The sequence below is a fragment of the Nothobranchius furzeri genome, chromosome 12 (genome assembly GCF_043380555.1).
Source record: "Nothobranchius furzeri strain GRZ-AD chromosome 12, NfurGRZ-RIMD1, whole genome shotgun sequence".
Lineage (NCBI taxonomy): Eukaryota > Metazoa > Chordata > Actinopteri > Cyprinodontiformes > Nothobranchiidae > Nothobranchius > Nothobranchius furzeri.
Genome location: NC_091752.1, coordinates 36,996,666 through 37,020,136, shown reverse-complemented (window position 1 = coordinate 37,020,136; position 23,471 = coordinate 36,996,666). Strand labels below are relative to the sequence as shown.

General features: G+C 45.8%; 1 protein-coding gene across 1 annotated transcript in view; it reads left to right on the top strand.

Moving 5' to 3' along the window:
- Positions 1-1,536: 1,536 nt before the first annotated feature.
- Positions 1,537-23,471, top strand: part of LOC107376068 (sprouty-related, EVH1 domain-containing protein 2) — a 43,523-nt gene continuing 21,588 nt past the window's right edge. The window contains exon 1 of the mRNA XM_015945009.3: positions 1,537-1,792. Within this exon, the coding sequence (XP_015800495.3) occupies positions 1,767-1,792 (26 nt within the window). The 5' untranslated portion in view covers positions 1,537-1,766. The remainder of the gene's footprint in view (positions 1,793-23,471) is intronic.

The following is a 23,471-nucleotide window of genomic DNA, read 5'->3' as shown; positions in this document are numbered from 1 at the left end:
CTTGTCTGCTGTGCGGCTGCCGGCTTGTGAAGCTCTCGGAGACCTCTGTGTTCCACCCGGTTTTACCCAGTGGTCAGCCCGGCGTATCTCTGACTCAGAAGCTCTGGTGTTGTGCACAGTTAACTCTAGTTGTAGCTAGGTTGCTACCTCCGTTAGCTTACCTCCCACCTCCGCATTAGATTTGGGTTAGCTTAAGGTTAGCTTGTAGCTAGTTCGACCGGGTGTCGTCAGTTGATCCCAGCCTTACAGCCCCACCCTCAGCTCCTCCTCTCTTCCCTTTTTTGGAATTGTCTGGGCTTGACGGAACCTGTGACACTGTCAAAATGGCGATGGTGGCCACCTCCCATTTTTCTTCAAAAAGGTGTTATTGGAGTCTATGGAAACCCATTGTCCAGTACATGTATGTCGGTGGTCCCAACAGAGGTCCTGCCAGTCTGCAGTTGCAAGTAGAATGTTCTGGCCACAGGGGGATAGGGGCTGCAGTGGCCTTTCATCAACCCTGGCTGTAAAGGGTCATTTTAGCACATATGGCTCAATAAACATTTTAAAAAGTTGCAAGGTATCCCTTGCATAAAAGTAGTATTAACGGAAAAGCTGTTTATTTGTTGTAAGACGTACTAGTCACCAGATGAGGGCGCTGTGCAACCACAGTTTTAACCTGAGAAGGTTTTCTGTTCCACAAACAAACCTGGAAAGAAAAATTATTCATTTTAAAAGCTGGCATCTATTTGGGTGTAACAGCACAAATATTGAAGCACCATTGCAAACAAAAGCGTATGTTCAAACTTGCCCTTTTCATTAGATCAATAGATTTTAAGGAGCTCAGTCCGGATCGGCTTTTCAGAAACACTACAAAGAGGATTATCAGACATGCTGGTAAAACGTTAAGATTTAGACGGAAAATTCATTCAGATTACTTCAGTTTTACCAGCAATCGCCGTTTAGAGAGTTTTTCGTTTAAACTCAATTAGATTATTATTAGTAACCTTGCTGGGCAGATTCACGTGACTTGCAGCGTGTTTCCTTCGGAGTCTCTTTAAAAGCCAAACATGAATTTGCTGTATTCGGATAAGAAGGTGCCACGTCCGGATTTGAAAGGGGCAGTAAAAGGTTGGGGGCCACCACGGCTAGCAGCCGTCTTGAGCCCTACACCAAACTGAAGCACGACGTCACCGCTTCCGCCCAGCGCTCCCCCTCTCCACCTCCTCCTCCCTCCTCCCTTCCCCAGAGTCGTTGGATCTGCTCGGCCTCCTGCAATCCAACATGGAGTAGAGAGAGATGGGGCTCTAGCGGGGCCACCCCTCGGCAACAAACAAGCGACGACGCGCTTTTTACGCACAACTGAAAACAGAATAGGTGAAAACATGCGCCTTAGGACCTGAAAACGGATCTTGGTGCCTTGTGTGTGTATGCGTGTGTGTTTGAGGAGGGGGGGTTAGGAAGAATCAGAAGCTGGATTTGGCAACCAAAATTGTCAATATAGGCTATATGCTGTGTGTGTGTGTGCGCGCGCTTTGGGTATTAAAGTTCAAGGCAAGCAGGGGGGCTTTGGATCTAGAAGAACCAGCGTGGCTCCAGCAGGAAGGAGAAGGGAGAGCTGAGGAAAAGAAGACGGCAGTCGCAGCCAGTCGAGGGCAAAGCCAGAGAGCCGACACTCGCACAAAAGGCGCACACTCAAGGGGGATTTATGCGGAATCGGAGGTGGAAGAATGACGAGTGAAAAGTATGCAACCGCCTTGGTCCAATACCTGAGGTGAAACGAAAAAATGATAGAAGAAACACACCCGAACGAGTGAGTACTGTACAGATCCTTCTTCTCTGTGTCGTTTTCTGACGGTTCTTAAGTTGGCTCCACAACTTCACCCAGAACGCGTTTCCCCCTTTCTAAAGATCGTCTCGGTGCCTTTTCCTCGGATCTTGTGTTTTTATGAAGCATTGACAGTGCAGAGGGGTGAAAGCGTTTTGTTTGGATTTTAATCGTGTTTTTCCCCCCCTTTGGAGTCTCCAGATCGGTGGAGAATGCAGTCTAGAGGAGGCGAAGAGAGAAAGGAGAGGAGTGGGAGGAGGAGGGGAGTAAGCGTGGGTGGGTCGGAAACATTTTCTGAAAGGATCTGAAGCGAGAGAGCAGCAGGCCTGTTTCAGCGTAACTTGGAAACTAAAACACGCGCAACTAGTATTTTATTTCTGTAAACACGCGCGCACATACATGGGGTTGAGCACGCGCACCGTTTATCTGGCAAAACATTTTAACTACTGTAATTTTTATTCTCTCCTGCGCTCGCTGTTTGGCCACATCTGTGTGTGTTTGCTTCCAACCGAAGGGGGAAGTCTCACAGGATATGAGATATCCGATATGCTTCATCCGCCATCTCTTTCTCAATCGCCCTCATTTGCATAGCCTACTGCGCTCCATTCATAAAAAACACACCGAATGGAAGCGACGGCCTTCTTTGAAATGAAAAAGCGTGTTATCCCGATTGGGCTGAGCCTCGGTGTTTTTTTTTTTTTTTTTTTTTTTTTGTTTGTTTGTTTTCCTCGTTTAAAGCAGATCAGCGGACGGATCGTGTTTGCTGTTGTAAAGTGCTGCAGGCCCACAGAGGCCCCAGTTAAAGCCTAGAATGTGGAGACCTGCGGCCTTAATTAGCCGAGTCCAGAATGGGCACGTGGCAGAGCACACCTTTATTACATTTTTTTAAATAAATGTCCGTAAATGTGAGTAGACTACTGTCACGTTCCCCACTCATGTGTGGCCGTAAATGTGCTGTTTTCTTTTTATTATTATTATTGTGTTTGTTTAAAATGGCGCATTTAAGTTCTAAACAGTTAAGGACACACCGGCGCAAGACATCGCTGGAGGGTGGCGTCCCCGTTGCTGTGGAGACGTGCCGGGATTCCCTCGCTGCGGACGTTCTCTCCGATGACGTCACGGGGAAATCTCCGCTCCGAATTGCTGCAGTCACACCTGCAGCTCATCTTGGACTGAGTGTGTTTGTTCCCGAGAGGGGATAAAAGGAACGCTGGATACACGCCCGGGGAGCTACTCCTAACCCATGAGTAGTCTCCATTTCTGCTCTGTTCTGAACACCCTGACTTTAGAATACAATTGTGCGCGCGTTTAGAGGAAAGCCTCTGCATGGTATTCTGTTTAAGCTTGAGTCAGTGGTTTGTAGCCAATTGCTTCACTCTAGTATATGTGCCTGGACAGAAAACTAAGTATTCTCTGTTCTTTAAAAGGTTCTTTTGTTTGGCTTCAGAGAGCCGTTTGGGTTACAGAAACTCTTACCAGCCCAAGTAACTATTTCATTTTAAAAGCTACCTGAGACCTGTTGATTAGTCTGTTTTCCAGCTTTTAATTAAAAGCTGTGATTTTTCTTTATTAACTGTTTATTTGACTCAGGCGTTTTCTTTGTTGGGCTGTGTCTAGTAGATTGTGTTAGAACCTCCAGCCCCAAGAACATGTGTAAGTTGTGTAACAAAAATAAGGTGTGTTTTGATTAAATAAGGAACATATTTTTATACCCAGGTTTCTTTCTCATCTGTTCTCATCTTTTCTCTGTCCTCTTAGCTTCAAAAAGGGGTAAAGCATAAGTAAAAACCTAACAAGTGGGGGCTCATCCGGGATTTTTGTCTTCTGCTACTACTCCTCCTTTTCCTCTTTTCTATTGCTGTTGCTAATCTTTGCTTGGGTAGAGAAAATATTTTTCCGTGCAATAACATGTCTGGGTTTGAGTTGCAGGCCTTCCTAGAGTCCCCTTCCCGTAGACAACTGGAGACATGTCGGAAACAGGATCTATTGGAGGTAGCTGCTCACTTGGGTCTCCCTGGTGCTCAGCAAATGCTGAAGAAGGACCTTAAGGAGCAGATCGTGCTCACCATGGAACAGCTAAAGATGCTATCTCCTTTGTCTGATCCTGCTGTTTTGCCTTCACAGCTAAAGGGGGACATTGATGAAGGTGAAGAGGATGCTGATGGCGCCACAGCGGGTGGTGGAGAAAAGGATCCGGCTGATGGGAGACAAACTCCAAAAAGGAGTGAGGGACAAAAGACTCCTCCATTATCTCTCCCTCGTTATGACCCGTCTTCCTCAGAGTCCAGGACCAGTTCTCCTGACACCGCCCGGCTACAATTGCGGTTGGCTCGTTTGAAGCAGGAGGCAGAGGACAAGCAGCGGCAGAGGGACTTTGAAATGCGGAAGCTAGAACTGGAAGCTGAAACGAAGATTAGGCTCCGACGGTTGGAGCTGGAGATACAGGCGCAACAGCCAGTCCACAGAAGGGACGTGCCTGACACAGGACTGGGGATGGTTCCTGAGCGGCCGGATGTCGGGAAGTGCATGACGCTGATGCCACCATTCCGGGAGGCCGAAGTGGACAGCTACTTCACCGCGTTTGAGCGCTTAGCGACGGCGCTCTGTTGGCCGCGGGAAGTATGGCCTCTTCTTTTACAATGCAAATTGAGTGGGAAGGCGCAACAGGTAATGGCATCTCTGTCTGTACAAGATAGTTCTGACTATGATACAGTTAAAGAAGCTGTGTTGCACGCATATGAACTTGTACCTGAGGCTTACCGTCAGAAATTTAGGTCTCTAAGAAAAAGGGATGGGTCTCAGACATTTGTGGAGTTTTCTAGCGAAAAAAGCTTATTGTTTGATAAATGGGTTTTGGCGTCTAAAGTAACTACGATATCAGAGCTGAAGGAGCTGATTCTTCTTGAAGAATTCAAGCGTTGTTTACCGGAAAGGATTGTTTTGTATCTAAACGAACAAAAGGTGACAACTTTGTCTGCTGCTGCCATTTTGGCTGATGAGTTTGCTCTTACACATTGTATTAAAGTTGAAGACAGAGTACGACACGAAAGACACTATGCTGTGAAACCAAGAACGCCAGGAATTTCTGGTATGAGAAGTCCTCCACGCTGTTTTTATTGTCACAAACCAGGACATGGGGTTAAGGATTGTTTACTTTTGAAAAAGAAAAAGGACAGATCTGATTCAGAGCGGGAGGTTGCCTTTCTTTCTCAAACTTTGCCCAAATCTAGCAGGAAGATGTTAGACAAGACCTTTGAGCCATTTGTGTTCAGTGGTTCAGTGAGTCTGGGTGACAATGAAACGTGTTCAGTGCCAGTGAAAATTCTTAGAGACACTGGTGCCTCACAGACCCTTATTTTGAACAGTGTGCTACCATTTAATGACACAAGTTTCACAAATGTCTCTGTCCTGTTAAAAGGATTAACGTCAGAGGTTGTTTCATGCCCCTTACATGAGATAAACCTTAACAGCGAACTCGTGTCTGGGAGGTTTAAAGTGGCTGTTTGTTCGGCTCTGCCCGTTGCTGGCATTGCTCTACTCTTGGGCAATGCAGGAGGCGCTGTTGTGCCCACACCTCAGGTGTTGGAAAACCCTATGATTTTGGAGTGTAGTAAATCACCGCCAGGTATCTCACCTGCTTGTGTAGTCACAAGATCAAGTGCTAAAAAGGATGTTGAGAATCTACTGAATGTGTCCGCCTTGTTTGAAGGGTCTGGAACCCGGCCTTTGTTTCATGATCAGCCTCAGGAAACAGTTCCTGTGGAAGATGTCCCAGAAGATTCTTCAGAAAGTCAAGATGATAAAGATCTGATTTCCCAAACTACATTGATTACAGAACAGAAAAGGGACAAAGCGTTGGATAAGTGTTTCTCTGCTGTAAGTGATTCTGAAGAAAAACCTGTAGGATATTACCTTCAAGAAGGTGTTTTAATGAGGTATTGGAGAAATCCCAGAGCGGAAAAGGCTCCCTGGGGTAGAGTAAGCCAGGTTGTCATCCCTCACTGTTTTCGACATCAAATCATAGCCCTTGCTCATGAAAGCAAATGGTCAGGTCATTTGGGTATTAAGAAAACTTACCTTGCTGTGTTGGATCATTTCTTTTGGCCAGGGATGAAGAAAGATGTTGCTACGTTTTGTAAACAGTGCCATACCTGCCAACTGGTGGGAAAGCCTAACCAACCCATTACCAAAGTGCCTTTATCCCCAATCCCAGTAATAGGAAATCCATTTGACCACATTGTTGTTGACTGTGTGGGTCCACTGCCCCGCACGCAAACAGGAAAGAAATACATGTTAACCATAATGTGTCGAGCTACTCGTTTTCCAGAAGCCATCCCATTGTCTTCTGTTACAACTAAGTCCGTCATTAAAGCTCTGAATGGGTTTTTCTCACTTTTCGGGTTGCCAAGGGTTATTCAAACTGACCAAGGCTCAAACTTTACGTCCGACCTGTTTAAAAAGGTGGCAGAATCATTAGGAGTTAAACATATCATGTCATCACCCTACCATCCTGAGTCACAAGGTGTGTTGGAGCGTTGGCACCAAACCTTCAAGAGCATGCTGAGGAAGTATTGCTACAGTACTGGTCGTCAGTGGGATGAGGGAGTCCCATTTTTACTGTTTGCAGCTAGAGAAGCGTCCCAAGAGTCATTGGGGTACAGTCCTGCTCAGCTTGTGTTTGGCCACACCCCCAGAGGTCCGTTGCAAGCTTTGAAAGAGCGCTTTTTACGGTCTCCAAGTTCTAAGAAAGCCAAGGTGACTCGGTATGTCAAACTGTTCAGGAGTCGTCTGCGTCATGCCAATGAAGTGGCTCGTGAGCATCTTAAACACGCTCAGAGTTCCATGAAAGTTAGCTTTGATAAAAGGTCTAAACATCGTGAACATTTTCCTGGAGATCAGGTTCTAGTTTTAACGCAGACATCAGGGGATTCTATGACCACGCGTTTTGAGGGTCCGTTTGAGGTTAGTCATAAAGTTGGCAACAACACCTATGCCATAAAAACACCAAAACGTAGAGGATCTGTGCGTGTGTGTCATAGCAACTTGCTAAAACCCTATGTTTCTCAGGTTACCCTTCAGAAGGTGTCCAGTGATGCCCCGGTGTGCGCAGCTGGTGTCATCTCAACATCTCTGAATCCAGAGGAGCAAGGAACAAGTTCTTTTGCCATTATGAGTCCCCGCCTGACAAACTCGGCGGCGTTGAGTAAGCTGGATGAAAAATTATCACATTTGGACAGTGGACAACGTGGTGACCTATATGTGCTCGTTAACTCTCATTTGAGTTTGTTTTCAGATATTCCTACTCGTACAACTGTGTGTTATCATGATGTAGTTCTTACAGAGCCCACACCTATTAAGCAGCATCCTTATAGGGTTAGTCCGGATAAGAGAGCACTGATGAAGCAGGAAACCGACTACTTGATACGGAATGGGTTGGCCATTCCAAGCTGTAGTCCATGGAGTTCCCCGTGCTTGATCGAGAGGAAACCTGATGGTTCCCCACGATTCATCACTGACTACAGAAAGGTGAATGTAGTGACAGTCTCTGATTCTTACCCTTTGCCTAGAATTGATGATTGCATCGATAGGGTGGGGATGTCAACCTTTGTTACCAAGATTGACCTATTGAAAGGTTATTGGCAGGTTCCTTTAACCGATGCAGCATCAGAGATTTCGGCTTTTGTCACACCAGACGCATTTTTGCAGTATACTGTCATGCCATTTGGCATGAAAAATGCTCCTGCCACTTTCCAGCGTCTTATTAATACGGTGACAGCTGGTTTGGATTGTTGCAGTGCTTACCTGGATGACCTTGTTGTCCATACTACTTCGTGGGAAGACCACATGAAAACGTTGACAGAGTTATTTGATCGCTTAGCTGCTGCACGATTGACTGTAAACTTGGCTAAGTGTGAGTTTGTAAGAGCCACGGTCTCTTACTTGGGTAAAGAAGTGGGGCATGGTTTTGTGAGGATGCTTTCTGACAAAGTTAAATCAGTCTCTGAGTTCCCAGTTCCAAGGACCAGGAGGGAGCTACGACGTTTTTTGGGAATGGTCGGATATTACCGGTGTTTCTGTAACAACTTTGCTACGGTGGTCTGTCCTCTTACCCAATTATTAAGTCCCAAGGTCCCCTTTAAATGGAACCAGGAAGCTCAGGCAGCCTTTACTTCTTGCAAGCTTCTTTTGACCAATGCTCCTATCCTGAAAGCTCCAGACTTGGCTAAACCTTTCTTTATGGAAGTGGATGCGAGCCAGGTGGGAGCAGGAGCTGTTCTTTTGCAAAATGATGAGAATGGTTTGGTTCATCCTGTTGCTTATTTCTCAAAAAAGTTCAGCCCTTGTCAGACCCGTTATTCAACCGTAGAGAAGGAAACCTTGGCATTACTGATGGCATTACAACATTTCCATGTTTATGTAGGTTCTGGTGACAAGCCCCTCACGGTTTATACAGACCATAACCCATTAACGTTTTTGGCCAGGATGTTTAATCACAACCAGCGATTGATGAGGTGGGCTCTATTGTTACAGGAGTTTCATCTGGTGATTAAGCATAAGAAGGGAACAGAGAATGTAATGGCTGACTGTTTGTCACGTGTTGCAGAAGTGGATGAAGGAAAGATAGAGTAGAGTAGAGTTCTGGAAAGTTTATTGTAAACAACAAACTTGTTTTGTTGTTGGGGGGTGTCACGTTCCCCACTCATGTGTGGCCGTAAATGTGCTGTTTTCTTTTTATTATTATTATTGTGTTTGTTTAAAATGGCGCATTTAAGTTCTAAACAGTTAAGGACACACCGGCGCAAGACATCGCTGGAGGGTGGCGTCCCCGTTGCTGTGGAGACGTGCCGGGATTCCCTCGCTGCGGACGTTCTCTCCGATGACGTCACGGGGAAATCTCCGCTCCGAATTGCTGCAGTCACACCTGCAGCTCATCTTGGACTGAGTGTGTTTGTTCCCGAGAGGGGATAAAAGGAACGCTGGATACACGCCCGGGGAGCTACTCCTAACCCATGAGTAGTCTCCATTTCTGCTCTGTTCTGAACACCCTGACTTTAGAATACAATTGTGCGCGCGTTTAGAGGAAAGCCTCTGCATGGTATTCTGTTTAAGCTTGAGTCAGTGGTTTGTAGCCAATTGCTTCACTCTAGTATATGTGCCTGGACAGAAAACTAAGTATTCTCTGTTCTTTAAAAGGTTCTTTTGTTTGGCTTCAGAGAGCCGTTTGGGTTACAGAAACTCTTACCAGCCCAAGTAACTATTTCATTTTAAAAGCTACCTGAGACCTGTTGATTAGTCTGTTTTCCAGCTTTTAATTAAAAGCTGTGATTTTTCTTTATTAACTGTTTATTTGACTCAGGCGTTTTCTTTGTTGGGCTGTGTCTAGTAGATTGTGTTAGAACCTCCAGCCCCAAGAACATGTGTAAGTTGTGTAACAAAAATAAGGTGTGTTTTGATTAAATAAGGAACATATTTTTATACCCAGGTTTCTTTCTCATCTGTTCTCATCTTTTCTCTGTCCTCTTAGCTTCAAAAAGGGGTAAAGCATAAGTAAAAACCTAACAACTACAGTCTGGAGATGTTTGCATATCTGCTGGTGGGGGTTGAAGGGCGAAGGGCACCGGAGGGGGGCGGGGTGAGATGTTGGTTGGGGGAGGGGGGGATGTTTGCGCTGCAGTGGCGTGACGCCGGCTCATTCATAAAAGCCCTCCAACCTTCAGCGCGTCCCCATTCATGCCTACTGGCCGCGTCTGTTCTACAGAGTCAGCCTCTGGGAACCAGTCCCGGTCCCACAGGGAGTAGAAACCGGATCCCGAACCTCATGCCACAGTGCATCCCCACCTGAGAGACACTTCATTGTGACCTGAAGTCACCTGTTGGAGCATTTCCTGAATCTTTTACTGCCCCGTCGTGAGTCATGTTTCAGATAAAGAGTATTATTTTAGTCATGGGGTGATGTGCAAACCAAACCACACCCACGAAGCACTCAAAGAGGTGTGACAGATTGAGTGAATCAGCAAAACAAATGTTTGTGTGCTCTGGCAGCACCAATGGACACAGAGAATTTTAAAACTGAGGTTTTCAGTGTTGATTCATTAAAGCAAACATTATGGGTGAGACACTAAGCTCTGTAGGTGCCACCATAATGACAAACACACAGGGGTCTGACTCCTAATGCGGCTTTGGTCAGGTCTGGTGGTCTTTGTGAATTTGTTTGGGAACATCACCACACAATGTAATTGCCTTTATTTGATAGAGTGCCTCCTAGAGTCTTAGCACCCCCAAGGCTCTTTACAACACAATCGATCATTCACACATGCACACACACACACATTCACTCCCTAGTTGTGATGAGCTACAATGTAGCCACGGCTGCCCTTGGACGCACTGAGAGAGGCTAGGCCTCTGATCACTGGCGTCACTAGGCCCACCGTCCACCACCAGCAGGCAATCTGGCTTAAGCTTGGTTTATGCTTGACGCATTTACTTTCCGCTTGGTGATGCGGCTCGTGGATGGAACGCGCTTCACAACTCGCAGCGTTTATGGTTCATGCGGCTTGTCTCTGCGGTGAGCCAATATTCTCCCAAACTGAACGGGGCAGCATGGAGCTCTACAGCATGCATCCAACACTACACCGTAGTAGAAGTAGAAATTACTGTTTACAACATGGCATTTCAGCATTTTTAACAGCGTCCTCATCTTTTCCGACAGTGCAAGCTATTTCTCTCCCAAGAATTATTAACATGTTGATCACGGTGATCTTTGAGAGCTGAATCATACAAATGTTTGTATTTACGAACCTCTGCCATACTAGTTCTTGCCGGTCCGCCATGTTTTTCCGCGTCCGACCATCCACGTGGTTAGAAAATTTCTTAGGTGCGCGTTGCGGAAATTTTGGGCGGAGGCGCGGTGGAGGGGCGTGGTTGATAAAATGACGCAATTTCGCCACGTGGACCTCGCGGACGCGTCAAGCATAAACCAACCTTCAAGTGTCTTGCCTTATGATGCAACAGCAGCATTCATTGCCGGGACCCAAGATCAATCCTACGACTCCATCACATTCATACTGGTTATCCACAGTGCAGACCATTTATCAAGCTTGCTTACGCACAAAATGGGGTCGGAAAACTGCGTAAGCAACTTTCCACGCAAACTTTGGGTTTTATGAAAGAAAACTTAGCAGGAAAATGTGCGCAACTTTAAGTTGACTAAGGGCCTTGCTTACGCGCATTTTGGACATCGAGAGCACCTGCAGTGCTGCTGCTGAGAAGAATAAAATTATGAAATCCTGCCGCATTATCACTTGTACCGCTTCGTTTTCAGACAGAACAAGACCCCCCCCACACACACACACACACATGCGCACACACTAACGCGCACACAACCTGAAGCGCAGAATGCGGAATATCAGCAGGGGGACAGATTGAGGCAGAATGTCATGCATCTGTGACAGTGTGTGTGTCCTGTCACTGTGACCCGATTGATCATGCGCCCTGGCTACTCATACAGGGAAGATCTCTGTTTGGCTGACTGGTTAGCGCGCGTGACTTTCATCTGGGAGTCTGGGGATCGAATCCCGATTGGACCATTTTTTTATATCGGCCACAGATCTCTCCGAAGAATTCACAACAGCTTCAGCAACGCTGTGCCACTCTGTGGATTTTCTCTCATTTGTTTTGCAAAAGCACTTCCTTTAATTTCTCCACCTCACCCACAGGTACCTCAACTTCTGCTTCTGTGAAATTGCGCTTCCTTGATCTGCCTTGATCTACGGTCGCCATGTCATTGGCGGAGCGCTGCAACAGCCGGCTTATGTATATACATGAGATCCACAAGGCCCTTTGCATTGAATATTTATGGCAGTAAGTGGGTGTGGTGAGGGAGGGATGTGACTAAACAGCAGCTGAGAACCTTTCTAGATATTTTCTGATTTATGAAGCGGAGATTGCGTGCAGCTGTGCGTACTCCATGTTTGATAGATCACAAACCTACTTCACGTAAGTACATTTATTTTTGCTGAGCTTAAGTACGGTTTTAGTAAGGATTCTACACAATGTTTGATAAATGAGACCCCAGGATTTTAAGAGGTAAAAGCCACCAGCATGTATCCTCAGTGGAGGGAGCAAAGACACATGTGGGGGTACATTTTGTGATGATGTGGGTTTAGGGTTAGGTTTCTTTAGCCTGGCAAGTCATATGTGAGTACATAGTCTGGCCACAAGCCGTAGACAGAGCTCAGTCGTAGGGTGGAGTCAATGCTTGACTTTCAGTTAGTCTCTGCATGCTATTGGACAACAAACAGCATGACATACTCACCGCTACGGATGTCAGTCAACAGGGCAGTCTGCCATACACTGTCAAAGAAGACGCTAATACATAATTTTTCTGAATATATGACTTAAGTATCTCTATCTGCTCTTGACTCAAAGAAGAGTCCAAGTTTACATAGTCCGAAGTTGATGCCAAAGCTGTTTCAAATGAGCCGCCGTCTTAGTTGTTCAACTCAGATGAATCATCCCATAGAACGCTGTGATTAGCATAACACAATACTGATTGGGCAGACCTGCCAAGGCTCCTAAGCAGGGTGGTTAGATCGACAGAGAGCAAACTCAATTTGCTTTGGCTACTGCTTTTCTCTATTTACAGCCATATTCTGAGGCTACACTGTGAGTGAACCCCTTGTCTAGGAATAAGGGTGCAATACATATATTTATACTGCAAGTATATAAATGGGAAAATGTGACATAATTTGATTATCTGAGTATTCAGCATTTGTCAGTATACCTTGGAATCACCCTTAGTATAGGCTTTGCTGTACAAGTCTACAATTGACTTGAAAATGCAAAAACACATCTGTAAAAAGAAAATTATGTAAATATATATTACTGAGCAAGTTTTGGCTCCACAACCTGCCAGATTTTTCTCTGTTCAGGTGCGTTTAAAACTTTTGCAATGCCTTAACTTCACAGAAGATGTTTTTTTTTTTTTTTTTTTTTTTTTGTGTGTGTGACTTCAATGCATTTTATATGTAACAGGCTTACGCAAACTAAGAAATGTGATATGTATTCCTTGGTCCTTCTTCAATTTTTGTCCCAGTTAGACTAAACAAGCTCAAACAGTAAACCCCCCAACATCATGCCTGACATTTAATCTGAGGTAAAATATCAAAGAAACAGAGATCACTGAAGGTTTGTCCGCAGGATTAGATTGATTCATCTCATGAACACATTTTACTGCAGTACCCTCAGCTGTTTGAAAATGTTCTTTAGTTTTTTTTCTAAGATCATTATTTCTTCATTAGCACACAACTCAATCCTCCTAACAATGATCTCTGTGCTTGCAGACATTCTCAACCTTTGGTGATGACCAGTTAATCAAGTGTATGGTTAGCCACAGCTGGCAGCTAATCCCATTGTCAGAATGAAAGCGTATTACGATTTTCAAACAGTTGTTCTGCATGTAGGGTTAGTTTCTTGGTATTGCTGATCCTCATGATCACCATCCTGCCCTCTTATGTACACTTTCAAAAGCTCCCAACTGCAATGATCCACACAAATAGTGTGTTTAGTTGTGTTCGCTACTGTGCTATAAAGTAACCCTAAAATGTGTTTTTTGCAAACATAACTGTTGTTTTTGTGCAACGTATGCCTACTTTTTATCCAATACTTCTAAATAGGCAGTTTTCATTTAAATTCAAACAAACCCATTACTATCAGCAGTATTTATTTGTCTTAACTCTTACAAAAGCAGTCTACATGTAGATTTTTGTATTAAATTAAGTTCTCAAACAAATGCAGCAAATTTATCATTGCTGTTGCATCATTTAAACCAAAGTATAAATAAAAGACTTGACAAAGCCACCATTACTTTTCTTGTTTCTACTCATATTTGCATGGCTTTTTTTAAAAACAGTTTAAACCACCAGTCTGCACAGGGGGAGAAATTAAATAATATTTATTGCCTGAAGTATTGAACCTAGTTTATTAGAAAAAAAATAAGGGAAAATCTATGATTATTTTAGACATTTATTTTGCTTTCAACACTTGTAAGTTCTGTTTTGTTCTGATAGATGCAGCTTCATATATAATTTTATTGCCAGATGGAAATAAATCATTTTGCAGTCTCTGCTAGTTTATGTGTCTCTGTTTGCTTATCAGATGGGATCTAGGCAGGGTCAGGAAGTAAACACACCTGTTTACACCCATGGTGTCATTTATTGTTTTACGAAGGTGATGCAGCATCAGCGATTCATTATCTATCCAGTTATTCAGTCATCCTCTGTTGTGGAGGAAATCATTTCCCCTACCCCAGCACTTTTTGCTCTACTAATTATGTATGTGTATGAAGATGCATGGATATTGGACTCTCAAACCATCATATCCCTAATTTTGGCATCATGCCCTTTTTTTCCTTCTTGGGACTTTTATTACCTTCTATAGAAGTGCAGGACCTCCCTCACAAAGAGAGTAACACAATGCGCAGAGGATGTATTGATCTGCCGTGAGCGGCTGCACAGTCAGCATGTGCACAGTCAGTGTTGGACAGGAGATGCTCTGTGACATTCAGTTAAGGTCGACGTAGAGTCGCAGTATAATCCATGCCTGACTAAGGCCTAGTACACACGTAGCCGGGTTTTTTTAAAAACGAATATCCGCCCCTCCAAAAACTTGCATCCACACCACCGCGTTTTAAAAAAAAAACTCTGTCCACACGTACCCGGATAAATAACGTTGTTAAGGACATGCCAGACCTGTAGGCGGCAGAACTTCCCCCGTTCTTAACCTCGTCCTTCGTCTGTGGTCTTCCGCAAGGAGCAGTAATTCCGCTTGCAAAAACAAACAAGCAGAAAGCGCTTGGACAATTGATGGATCGGGTAGTGACAGCACAGCTCTGAGGGCTTCCATGATGCCGGCTAGTGTGAACACAGGTCGCACACGTGATGTCAGCATTTTTTTGTCGCGGAAAGTGACGTTGCGGACCTTAAAACTCCGGTTTTGTCTGTCCACACGCAGACACCCAAAACGGAGAAAAAGCAGATCTTCACTTTGGCCGCAGTTTTTAAAAAGATCCGTTTTCGTGTGAAAAAACTCTGTTTTCGTGTGGATGACAGGCCAAAACGTAGAAAAATATCTACGTTTTGGAAGATCCCCGGCTACGTGTGGACAGGGCCTGAAACGCAGCCAAAGCAACGAGGACTCAGCAGGCCTGGATGTCCCCTCTTCAGGACCGTTGTTTTTGATGTGAGCTAGCTAAATCCCATTTATGAAAACGATTAGCTGTACAAACTGATGCTTGAGTCCAAACCTCTCTGACTGAGTTCAAGTCTTAAATACAGCTAAATGAGTTAGAAATGATATTTGGTAACACTTTACAATGAGGGTCCCTTTATTAATGTTACTTAGAGCATTATTAAGCATTAACAAACTAGTATTAACAACTGCTTAATACCATCCATCCATCCATTTTCATCCGCTTATCCGGAGTCGGGTCGTGGGGGCAGTAGCCTAAGGCGAGAGGCCCAGACTTCCCTCTCCCCAGCCACTTGGGCCAGCACCTCCGAGGGAATCCCAAGGCGTTCCCTGGCCAGGTGAGAGACATAGTCCCTCTACCGTGTCATGGGTCTACCTTTTGGTCTCCTCCCAGTTGGACGTGCCGGGAAAACCTCACCAGGGAGGCATCCAGGAGGCACCCTAACCAGATGCCCGAGCCACCTCAACGGGCTACTCTCGATGTGGAGGAGCAGCGGGTCTACACCGAGCCTCTCCCGAATGACCGAGCTTCTCACCCTATCCCTAAGGGAGAGCCAGCCACTCTTCGGAGAAAACTAATTTTGGCCGTTTGTATCCGCAGTCTCGTTCTTTCGGACACTACCCAAAGCTCATGACCATAGGTGAGGGTAGGAACGTAGATCGACCGGTAAATCGAGAGCTTCGCCTTCTGACTCAGCTCTCTCTTCACCACGACAGACCGGTATAACGCCCGCATCACTGCAGCACCAATCCACCTATCGATCTCATGCTCCAGTTTTCCCTCACTCATGAACAAGACCCGGAGATACTTAAACTCCTCCACTTGGGGCAGGACCTCATCCCTGACCCGGAGAAGACGTTCTACCCTTTTCTGAATCAAGACCATGGTCTCAGATTTAGAGGAGCTGATTTTCATCCCAGCTGCTTCACACTCGGCTGCGAACCGCTCCAGCGAAAGCTGAAGATCACAGTCTGATGAAGCCAACAGGACCACATAATCTGCAAAAGCAGAGACCTGATCCTCAGGCCACCAAAACAGATGCCCTCCACACCTTGGCTGCACCTAGAAACCCTGTCCATAAAGGTTATGAACAGAATTGGTGACAAAGGGCAGCCTTGGCAGAGTCCAACTTTCACTGGGAACGAGCCCGACTTACTGCCGGCAATGCGGACCAAGCTCTCACACCGGTCATACAGGGACCTAACAGCCTGTATCAGAGGGTCTGGTACCCCATACTCCCGGAGTAACCCCCACAGGGCCCCCCGAGGGATGCGGTCAAACACCTTCTCCAAATCCACAAAACACATGTAGACTGGTTGGGCTAATTCCCACGCACCATCCAGGATCCCCCTAAGGGTATAGAGCTGGTCCAGTGTTCCACGGCCAGGACAAGAAACACATTGTTTCTCCTGAATCTGAGGTTCGACAATCCGGCGGACCCTTCTCTCCAGAACCCCTGAATAGACCTTACCAGGAAGGCTCAGGAGTGTGATCCCCCTGTAGTTGGAACACACCCTGTGGTCCCTCTTTTTAAATAAGGGGACCACCACCCCGGTCTGCCAGTCCAGTGGGATTGCCCCCGATGTCCACGTGATATTGCAGAGCCGCGTCAGCCAACACAGCCCCACAACATCCAGAGCCTTAAGGAACTCCAGGCGGATTTCATCCACCCCTGGAGCCTTGCCACAAAGGACCTTTTTAACCACCTCAGTGACCTCAGCACCAGAGTTTAGAGGCCAACCCAAATTCCCCAGACTCTGCTTCTTCACTTGAAGACGTGTCAGTGGGATTGAGGAGGTCTTCGAAGTATTCTGCCCATGATCCACAATGTCCTGAGTAGAGGTCAGCAGCACACTGTCCCCACTATAGATATTGTTGGTAGCGCACTGCTTCCCCCCCCCCCCCCCCCTTAGGCGCCGGATGGTGGACCAGAATCTCCTCGAAGCCGTACGCAAGTCTTGCTCCATGGTCTCACTGAACTCCTCTTATGCCCGGGTTTTTACCTTGGCGACCACCCGAGCCACATTCCGCTTGGACTGCTGGTACCCGTCAGCTGCCTCTGGAGTCCCACAGGCCAAAAAAACCTGATAGGGCTCTTTCTTCAGCTTGACAGTGTAGCGTCCAGCAGTGGTCAGTTTAGGCACTGTCTGACCTTTCACCATCTATTCAACATCTGGTCAGAAAGGAGACACAAGATTGCATGTGTTCCCTTCAAATGAGCAGGCCTTCATACCAGCTGGGATTAACAGAATCTGCAAGTCTGAAAGATAAACAATAACTTTCTTTCCCAAGGTCCCGTCTGTCTGCCTCCACAGAAGAAACAACTCCAGCTCGAATCAATTGCTAAATTCAAGAGTGATTTCCTAAATCAATATGAACTTCTTCTGTGACTTATAATCTAGACAATCATCAAATAAAACATTTGTTCATTACTACTTAAAATAATAATAGTATAATGAAATGCTTCATTAATCTGTGCACACTGAATGGATGTTATGTTATGTGTCTACTAGAACCTGCCATGTATTCAACATGTTTTGACGACAAGGTCCTCACACCTGCATCCACACAATAACAAGTACGGTTAAGTTAAGACTACAACACATAACTTGCCTTTTTTACCAGTCAGGACATCCGATATCAAAGAGGGCGTGTTTCTGAGTTGCCTTGGTAAAACATCTCCAAACTTGTCAGCCTCTGATTGGCGGTGCAAATCATAACATCACATCCTTAAAACTAGATCACTTTGAGTGATTTGTGAGTTCTAGAGAAAGCTTCAGACCGGCCACCTGTTGCAACCTCTTTAACCATCAAAGATTTTGACACGTCGTCAAAACCTTTTTGCACCTACAAAGCTGAGACAGCAAAATAGTTCCTGCAGAACAAAGCTGATATTATTAGACTCCTTAAGAGTCCTTCAGACGCACGGTTCCATCCAGCTGTCGTGACCCGAGACATCTCTGGATTGAAGAGTCGGTACCACGGTATTCTACAGCCCTCCGGTGCCAGCGGTCAGCCGACCCCTGTGACTTTCAGATCCACCAAGAGGGTCTCTCTGAAACGGGTAAAGTAGACATGACAGATTGTGTCTGATGTGTTTATGAAATATAACAACTTCATAGTTTAGAGCAAACCAAATTCTTTTTCATCCGGAGACGCCGCTTTCCGAGATTCAGAAGTTCTGACCAACATCACATTGACACATAGCCCTCATCACATTTAGCTCCACCCAATCACAGAAAATTCTTAGTTCACTTATCATGTTATAATTGTAATAAAGTAATTTCTTACTTTTATAAACCTGACTCTATTCTGAATCTAAACAAAGTATGTATAATTACTTAATAAAGCAAAAATCCTAGAATATTCTGATTAAGCCCTATAATCTTCTGATATTTACAATAAAGATCAAGCAATGTAATATTTTATATTCATACAGAATATCAAATAAATAAACCATTTGCCTCCATTACAACATTAGCCCTAACCGCCGGTGTCCACCAGAGGGTTCGGGGGTTGCCACCACGAAAGACACAGACGATCCTGCGACCACAGCTCCGGTCAGCCGCCTCAACAATGGAGGCACGGAACAGGGTCCATTCAGACTCAATGTCCCCCGCCTCCCCAGGAACATTTTGGAAGTTCTGTCGGAGGTGGGAATTGAAACTCCTTCTGACAGGAGACTCTGCCAGACGTTCCCAGCAGACCCTAGCTATACGTTTGGGCCTGCCTGGTATGACCGGCATCCTCCCCCACCATCTGAGCCCACTCACCACCAGGTAGTGGTCAGTTAGCAGCTCCTCCCCTCTCTTCACCTGAGTGTCCTAGACATGCGGCCGCAGGTCAGATGAAACAACAACAACAAAGTCGTTCATAGAGCTGCGGCCTAAGGTATCCTGGTGTCAAGAGCACATACGGACACCTTTATGTCCATGGTGTTCATTATGGACAATCCATGACTGACACAGAAGTCCAATAACAAAACACCACTCGAATTCAGATCGGAGGTGCCGTTCCTCCCAACCACACCTCTCCAGGTCTCACTGTCGTTGCCCACGTGAGCGTTAAAGCCCCCTGCAGAACGAGGGAGTCACCAGAAGGAGCGCATTCCAGCACCCCCTCCAAGGTCTCCAAAAAGGGTGGGTAGTCTGAACTGTAGTTTGTTGCAAAAGCACAGACCACAGTCAGAGCTCATCCCCCCACACATAGGTGGAGGGAGGCTACCCTCTCATTCACTGGGGTAAACCCCAACGTACAGGCACCAAGATGGGGGGCAACTAGTATGCCCACCCCTGCTCGGCGCCCCTCAGTGGGAGCAATTCCATAGTGGTAGAAAGTCCAACTCCTCTCAAGGAAACTGGAGCCAGAGCCATGCGTTGAGGTGAGTCCGACTAAATCTAGTCCGAACCTCTTAACCTCACACACCAACTCAGGCTCCTTCCCCACCAGAGAGGTGACATTCCATGTGACAAGAGCCAGCTTCTATAGCCGAGGATCAGACCGCCAAGGTCCCTGCCCTCGACTACCACCCGTCACACACTGCACCCGATCCCTTTGGCCCCTCCCACAAGTGGTGAGCCCTTGGGAAGGGGGACCCACGTTTCGGGCTGTGCCCAGCCGGGCTCCATGGGTGAAAGCCCGGCCACCAGGCGCTCGCCAACATGCCCCACCTCCAGGCCTGGCTCCAGAGGGGGGCCCCGGTGACCCACGTCAGGGCGAGGGAACACGGTTTCCATTTATATAATTAATCATAAGAGGTCTTTGGGCTGCTCTTTGTCTGATCCCTCACCTAGGACCTGTTTGCCGTGGGTGACCCTACCAGAGGCAGAAAGCCTCAGACAACTCAGCTCCTAGGATCATTGAGACACTCACCCTCCACCACGGTAAGGTGGCATCTTAATACTAATTTTAATTTTACCTAATGAATTACTAAGCAGACACCCCCCTAGCCTTTTTTCCTAACCTTAATGATACTTAATACCGTAAATCCTCTAATACAGGCCGGTATTCAATTAAAGGCCGGGTCTCCAATTTTGCCCAGTGTCAGAGTCAGCGGAGGTGAATAATGGCCGGTCTCTTATTGTGGCCGGGCGGAATGTGGTAACAAGCAAGTATGAGCGTCTCAGCGGCAGGGTTATAGTCCCCAAATCTACCAGCAGGAGGCAGTAGAGGTTCACGCAGACCTTTGTTAGGCTTTTTCTTCAACGCTTTGTAACGCTACAGACACGATCCTCTATCACGCTCCTACCACACAGAGTCACGGTGTCAGTTAACCATGCTAATTCAACCCGCTCCACAGAATACACATCACCTTCCCTGTGGCTTACATAACACTCACACAACACGCAAATCAGCACATAGGAACTAGCAGAACGATAGGAAACACATATAACACAATACCCAGAATGCACCTGGCTTACAACCCCAGCCAGGTCATTACACTATCAAGTTCAAAGAGAACGTGCTGATTATGCTGCAGAACACTCTGGAGAGCAGCAGTAGGGGGTGTATGAACTAGTCAACTTCACTATACAGTAATCCCTCTCTACTTTGTGGTTCGTTCATCGCGGATTCGCTGCTTCGCGGATTTTTTCTTTGGAGCATTTTTCAGGGGGAATTCGCAGATTTGCGGTATTTTTCACTGATTCGCGGTATTTTTCTATGCGAAATATCAAGAAATTCTTGTTTTTTTTCTTCAATTTCATCATAAAATGCACTTTTTGTAATAAAACAAAAAAAAAACAAGTAAAACAATTTTTTTTCTTGAGTTTTACCCACAAAATGAGAATGTGATCATACGATAATTCAATAGGGAGCGTGGTTTCACAGACGCGGAAGTGAGAGCGTCGGTGAAACGCCGGCTGATCTAGGAAACCCCCGAGCGTTCGAGCGTCAACGAAGTGACACGGAAATGCCGGGCTTTTCAGAAGTAAGATAACTTACTATGAGCTGATAGTTCGTTGGATTGATCGGTAGGTTGGAAACTCTGATCATGAATCTGAAGAAACGATGACTGAGTGGTGAGCTGGAAAGGCGACTTCCGTTTATAGCCGCGGTTTGTGACGTAGGTGCGACGTGAAGGGAATCCCCGCGACCGTAGGTACTGACACGCGATCGTTCATGTCGGTTCATTTCCTTTAATGTTTTCTATCTTTTATTTGCGCCTGATGTGTATCGCTGCTGTGGAGCGGGGCGCTTCCCCTTGTCCTCCGACGCACAGATCACTGATGCGGCCTCCAAGCAGGGAGCGCTCCGCTGTTTTCGCGGTCGGTAGATCTGCCTCCTGAGCACGGCCACAGTAACAATCAGGTGTCGCCACCTCAAAAACTAATTTAACACGCGATCGTTCATGTCAGTTCATTTCCTTTAATGTTTTCTGTCTTTTATTTGCGCCTGATGTGTTTCGCTGCATGCTGTGGAGCGGGGCGCTGCGCGCATCACCTTGTCCTCCGACGCACTGATCACTGATACGGCCGCCAAACAGCGAGCGCTCCGCTGTTTTTGCGGTCGGTAGATCTTTTAGAACTGCAATTCAAAGGTAACTCATGAGGTGAATATATATGAACCCAGGTAGCAGTTTTTCTTTAGGATTGAGAGGAGATGCAGGAAGATAATAAACAGACAGGACAGAAAAATAGTCAAATAAAAACAAGTTAGTTTTTGTACCTGCTGTTGCAACAAACAGACACCATTGAAGGTCATCAGAAGTGAGGAACAGAAAATGAAATAATTATTTTAATGTTTAGAGCAGCAGGAACTCCGAGAGGCTGCAGACGCATCAGTGAGTTTGCGGCCGCTGCGCAGGGGGAGGGGGGAGAGGGCTGAAGCAGAAACTACTGTTGTTAAAAGAAATGTGTTTAACTTTGAAAATGTGGGCGCAATTTTAATTGTCAAAAACTCCAGCGAACCATTAGTTCATTTTGCTCAAATAGAAATAGAGGCCTGCCTCTAATACTGGCCCTCCTTCCAATAAAGGCCTGGAGCTTGATGAGCTTGAGTCAAATACAGGCCCGGGCCTGTATTAGAGGATTTACGGTAATTAACAATAGCAGGAACTTTAATAAAGGAACTCTTATTTTAAAGTGTTACAGAATATTTAAACAAACAACATGGTCACATCTATGTGAATCAGTAAGAATCAACGCCTCCTAGCTGATTCTTGCACAAAACTGGCCAGTGGTAGACCTGCTGAGGCTACAGCGGAGCGTGGCTACACAGACATGCAGGGCAAAATCAGTTTGGTTCGGCCAGCGTGTGTTCATGATTTCTAGGCTAGAATGAAGTGACAAAACCTTGTGCTACTCACTTGTGATCAGATCACATGTTATTTACATCATTGTTAACCAAAATGTTCTTAACAACCATCAGAACAATTTATTTTATTGTGCCCTTTAAGCCAAAAGTACATAAAATTCTCTGAAAAAAGATTGTAGCACATAAGTATTTACCAAGGCATCTAAAACAATTATTTATTCAGCAACCAAATATAAACAAATATGAATAAATTCATAAATTGTTACCATAATTTAGTTTAGACTGTTTTCTTCTATGGAAACATAACACAGACGGGTAAAAACATGCAGCATGTCCACAGATGAACTTCCTCTGCAGACCCTTGGTGGGTTTTTTTCTTCTTCCCCTCTGTACTCCCCCCTCCACATGCACAAGCGTGCACACATGCATCATGTGGAACAGATGCTTTTCACAGTGTTTCCTGTGTTTCACAGAGAGGCTCATCACCGCCAGCTCTCTGGAGCCTTTAGGCCAGATAATGGCCTGAGCTGTTTATATCAGGAGACCAAACAATGGACCAGGATTGTTTGGCCTTTTTTTTGTAACAAATATCTGCCCATCAGCTGACTGGATGACCAAGATTATAATAGCCGGAGTTTTCATTCACTTCACTGTGTGCTTGTTTCTTGTCACACCATGTGTACAACAGTCCTCAGGTCTAGTTTCAGAAAATTAAAATTCTTCTCGGCTTCTCAGTGAATGAACTCGGTGAACTTTTCGTTCTCCTGGGACTATGTCACTTCACGCAATGCTGTAGTTGCAAAGTAGTCGACTAACACTGACACACAAAGTAGGTTTTGTGTTTAACAGCATGATTTAGTTCCATCATGTATAACTCTTAAAAAGATGTTAGTTAAAATGTTTTGTAGCAAATGATATGTGAGCGGAGAACGCGCTTTGGCCACTAGAATATTTCAGCTCTGCCAGCAGCTCAGTAGTGCGCGCACAACGAGTTTTTACCCCCCGTGAGGGGGAAAATATCTAACTGGTGAGATATTCACCTCAGCGTCTCATGAGGTTGAAAACTCAGTGAAAATCAGGCGACACAGCGAGGTATCTGCTGAGCAAACGGTCATTTGAGGCCGTTTCCTCAGCAGAATGCTCTCGTGTGCGGCAGGCTTA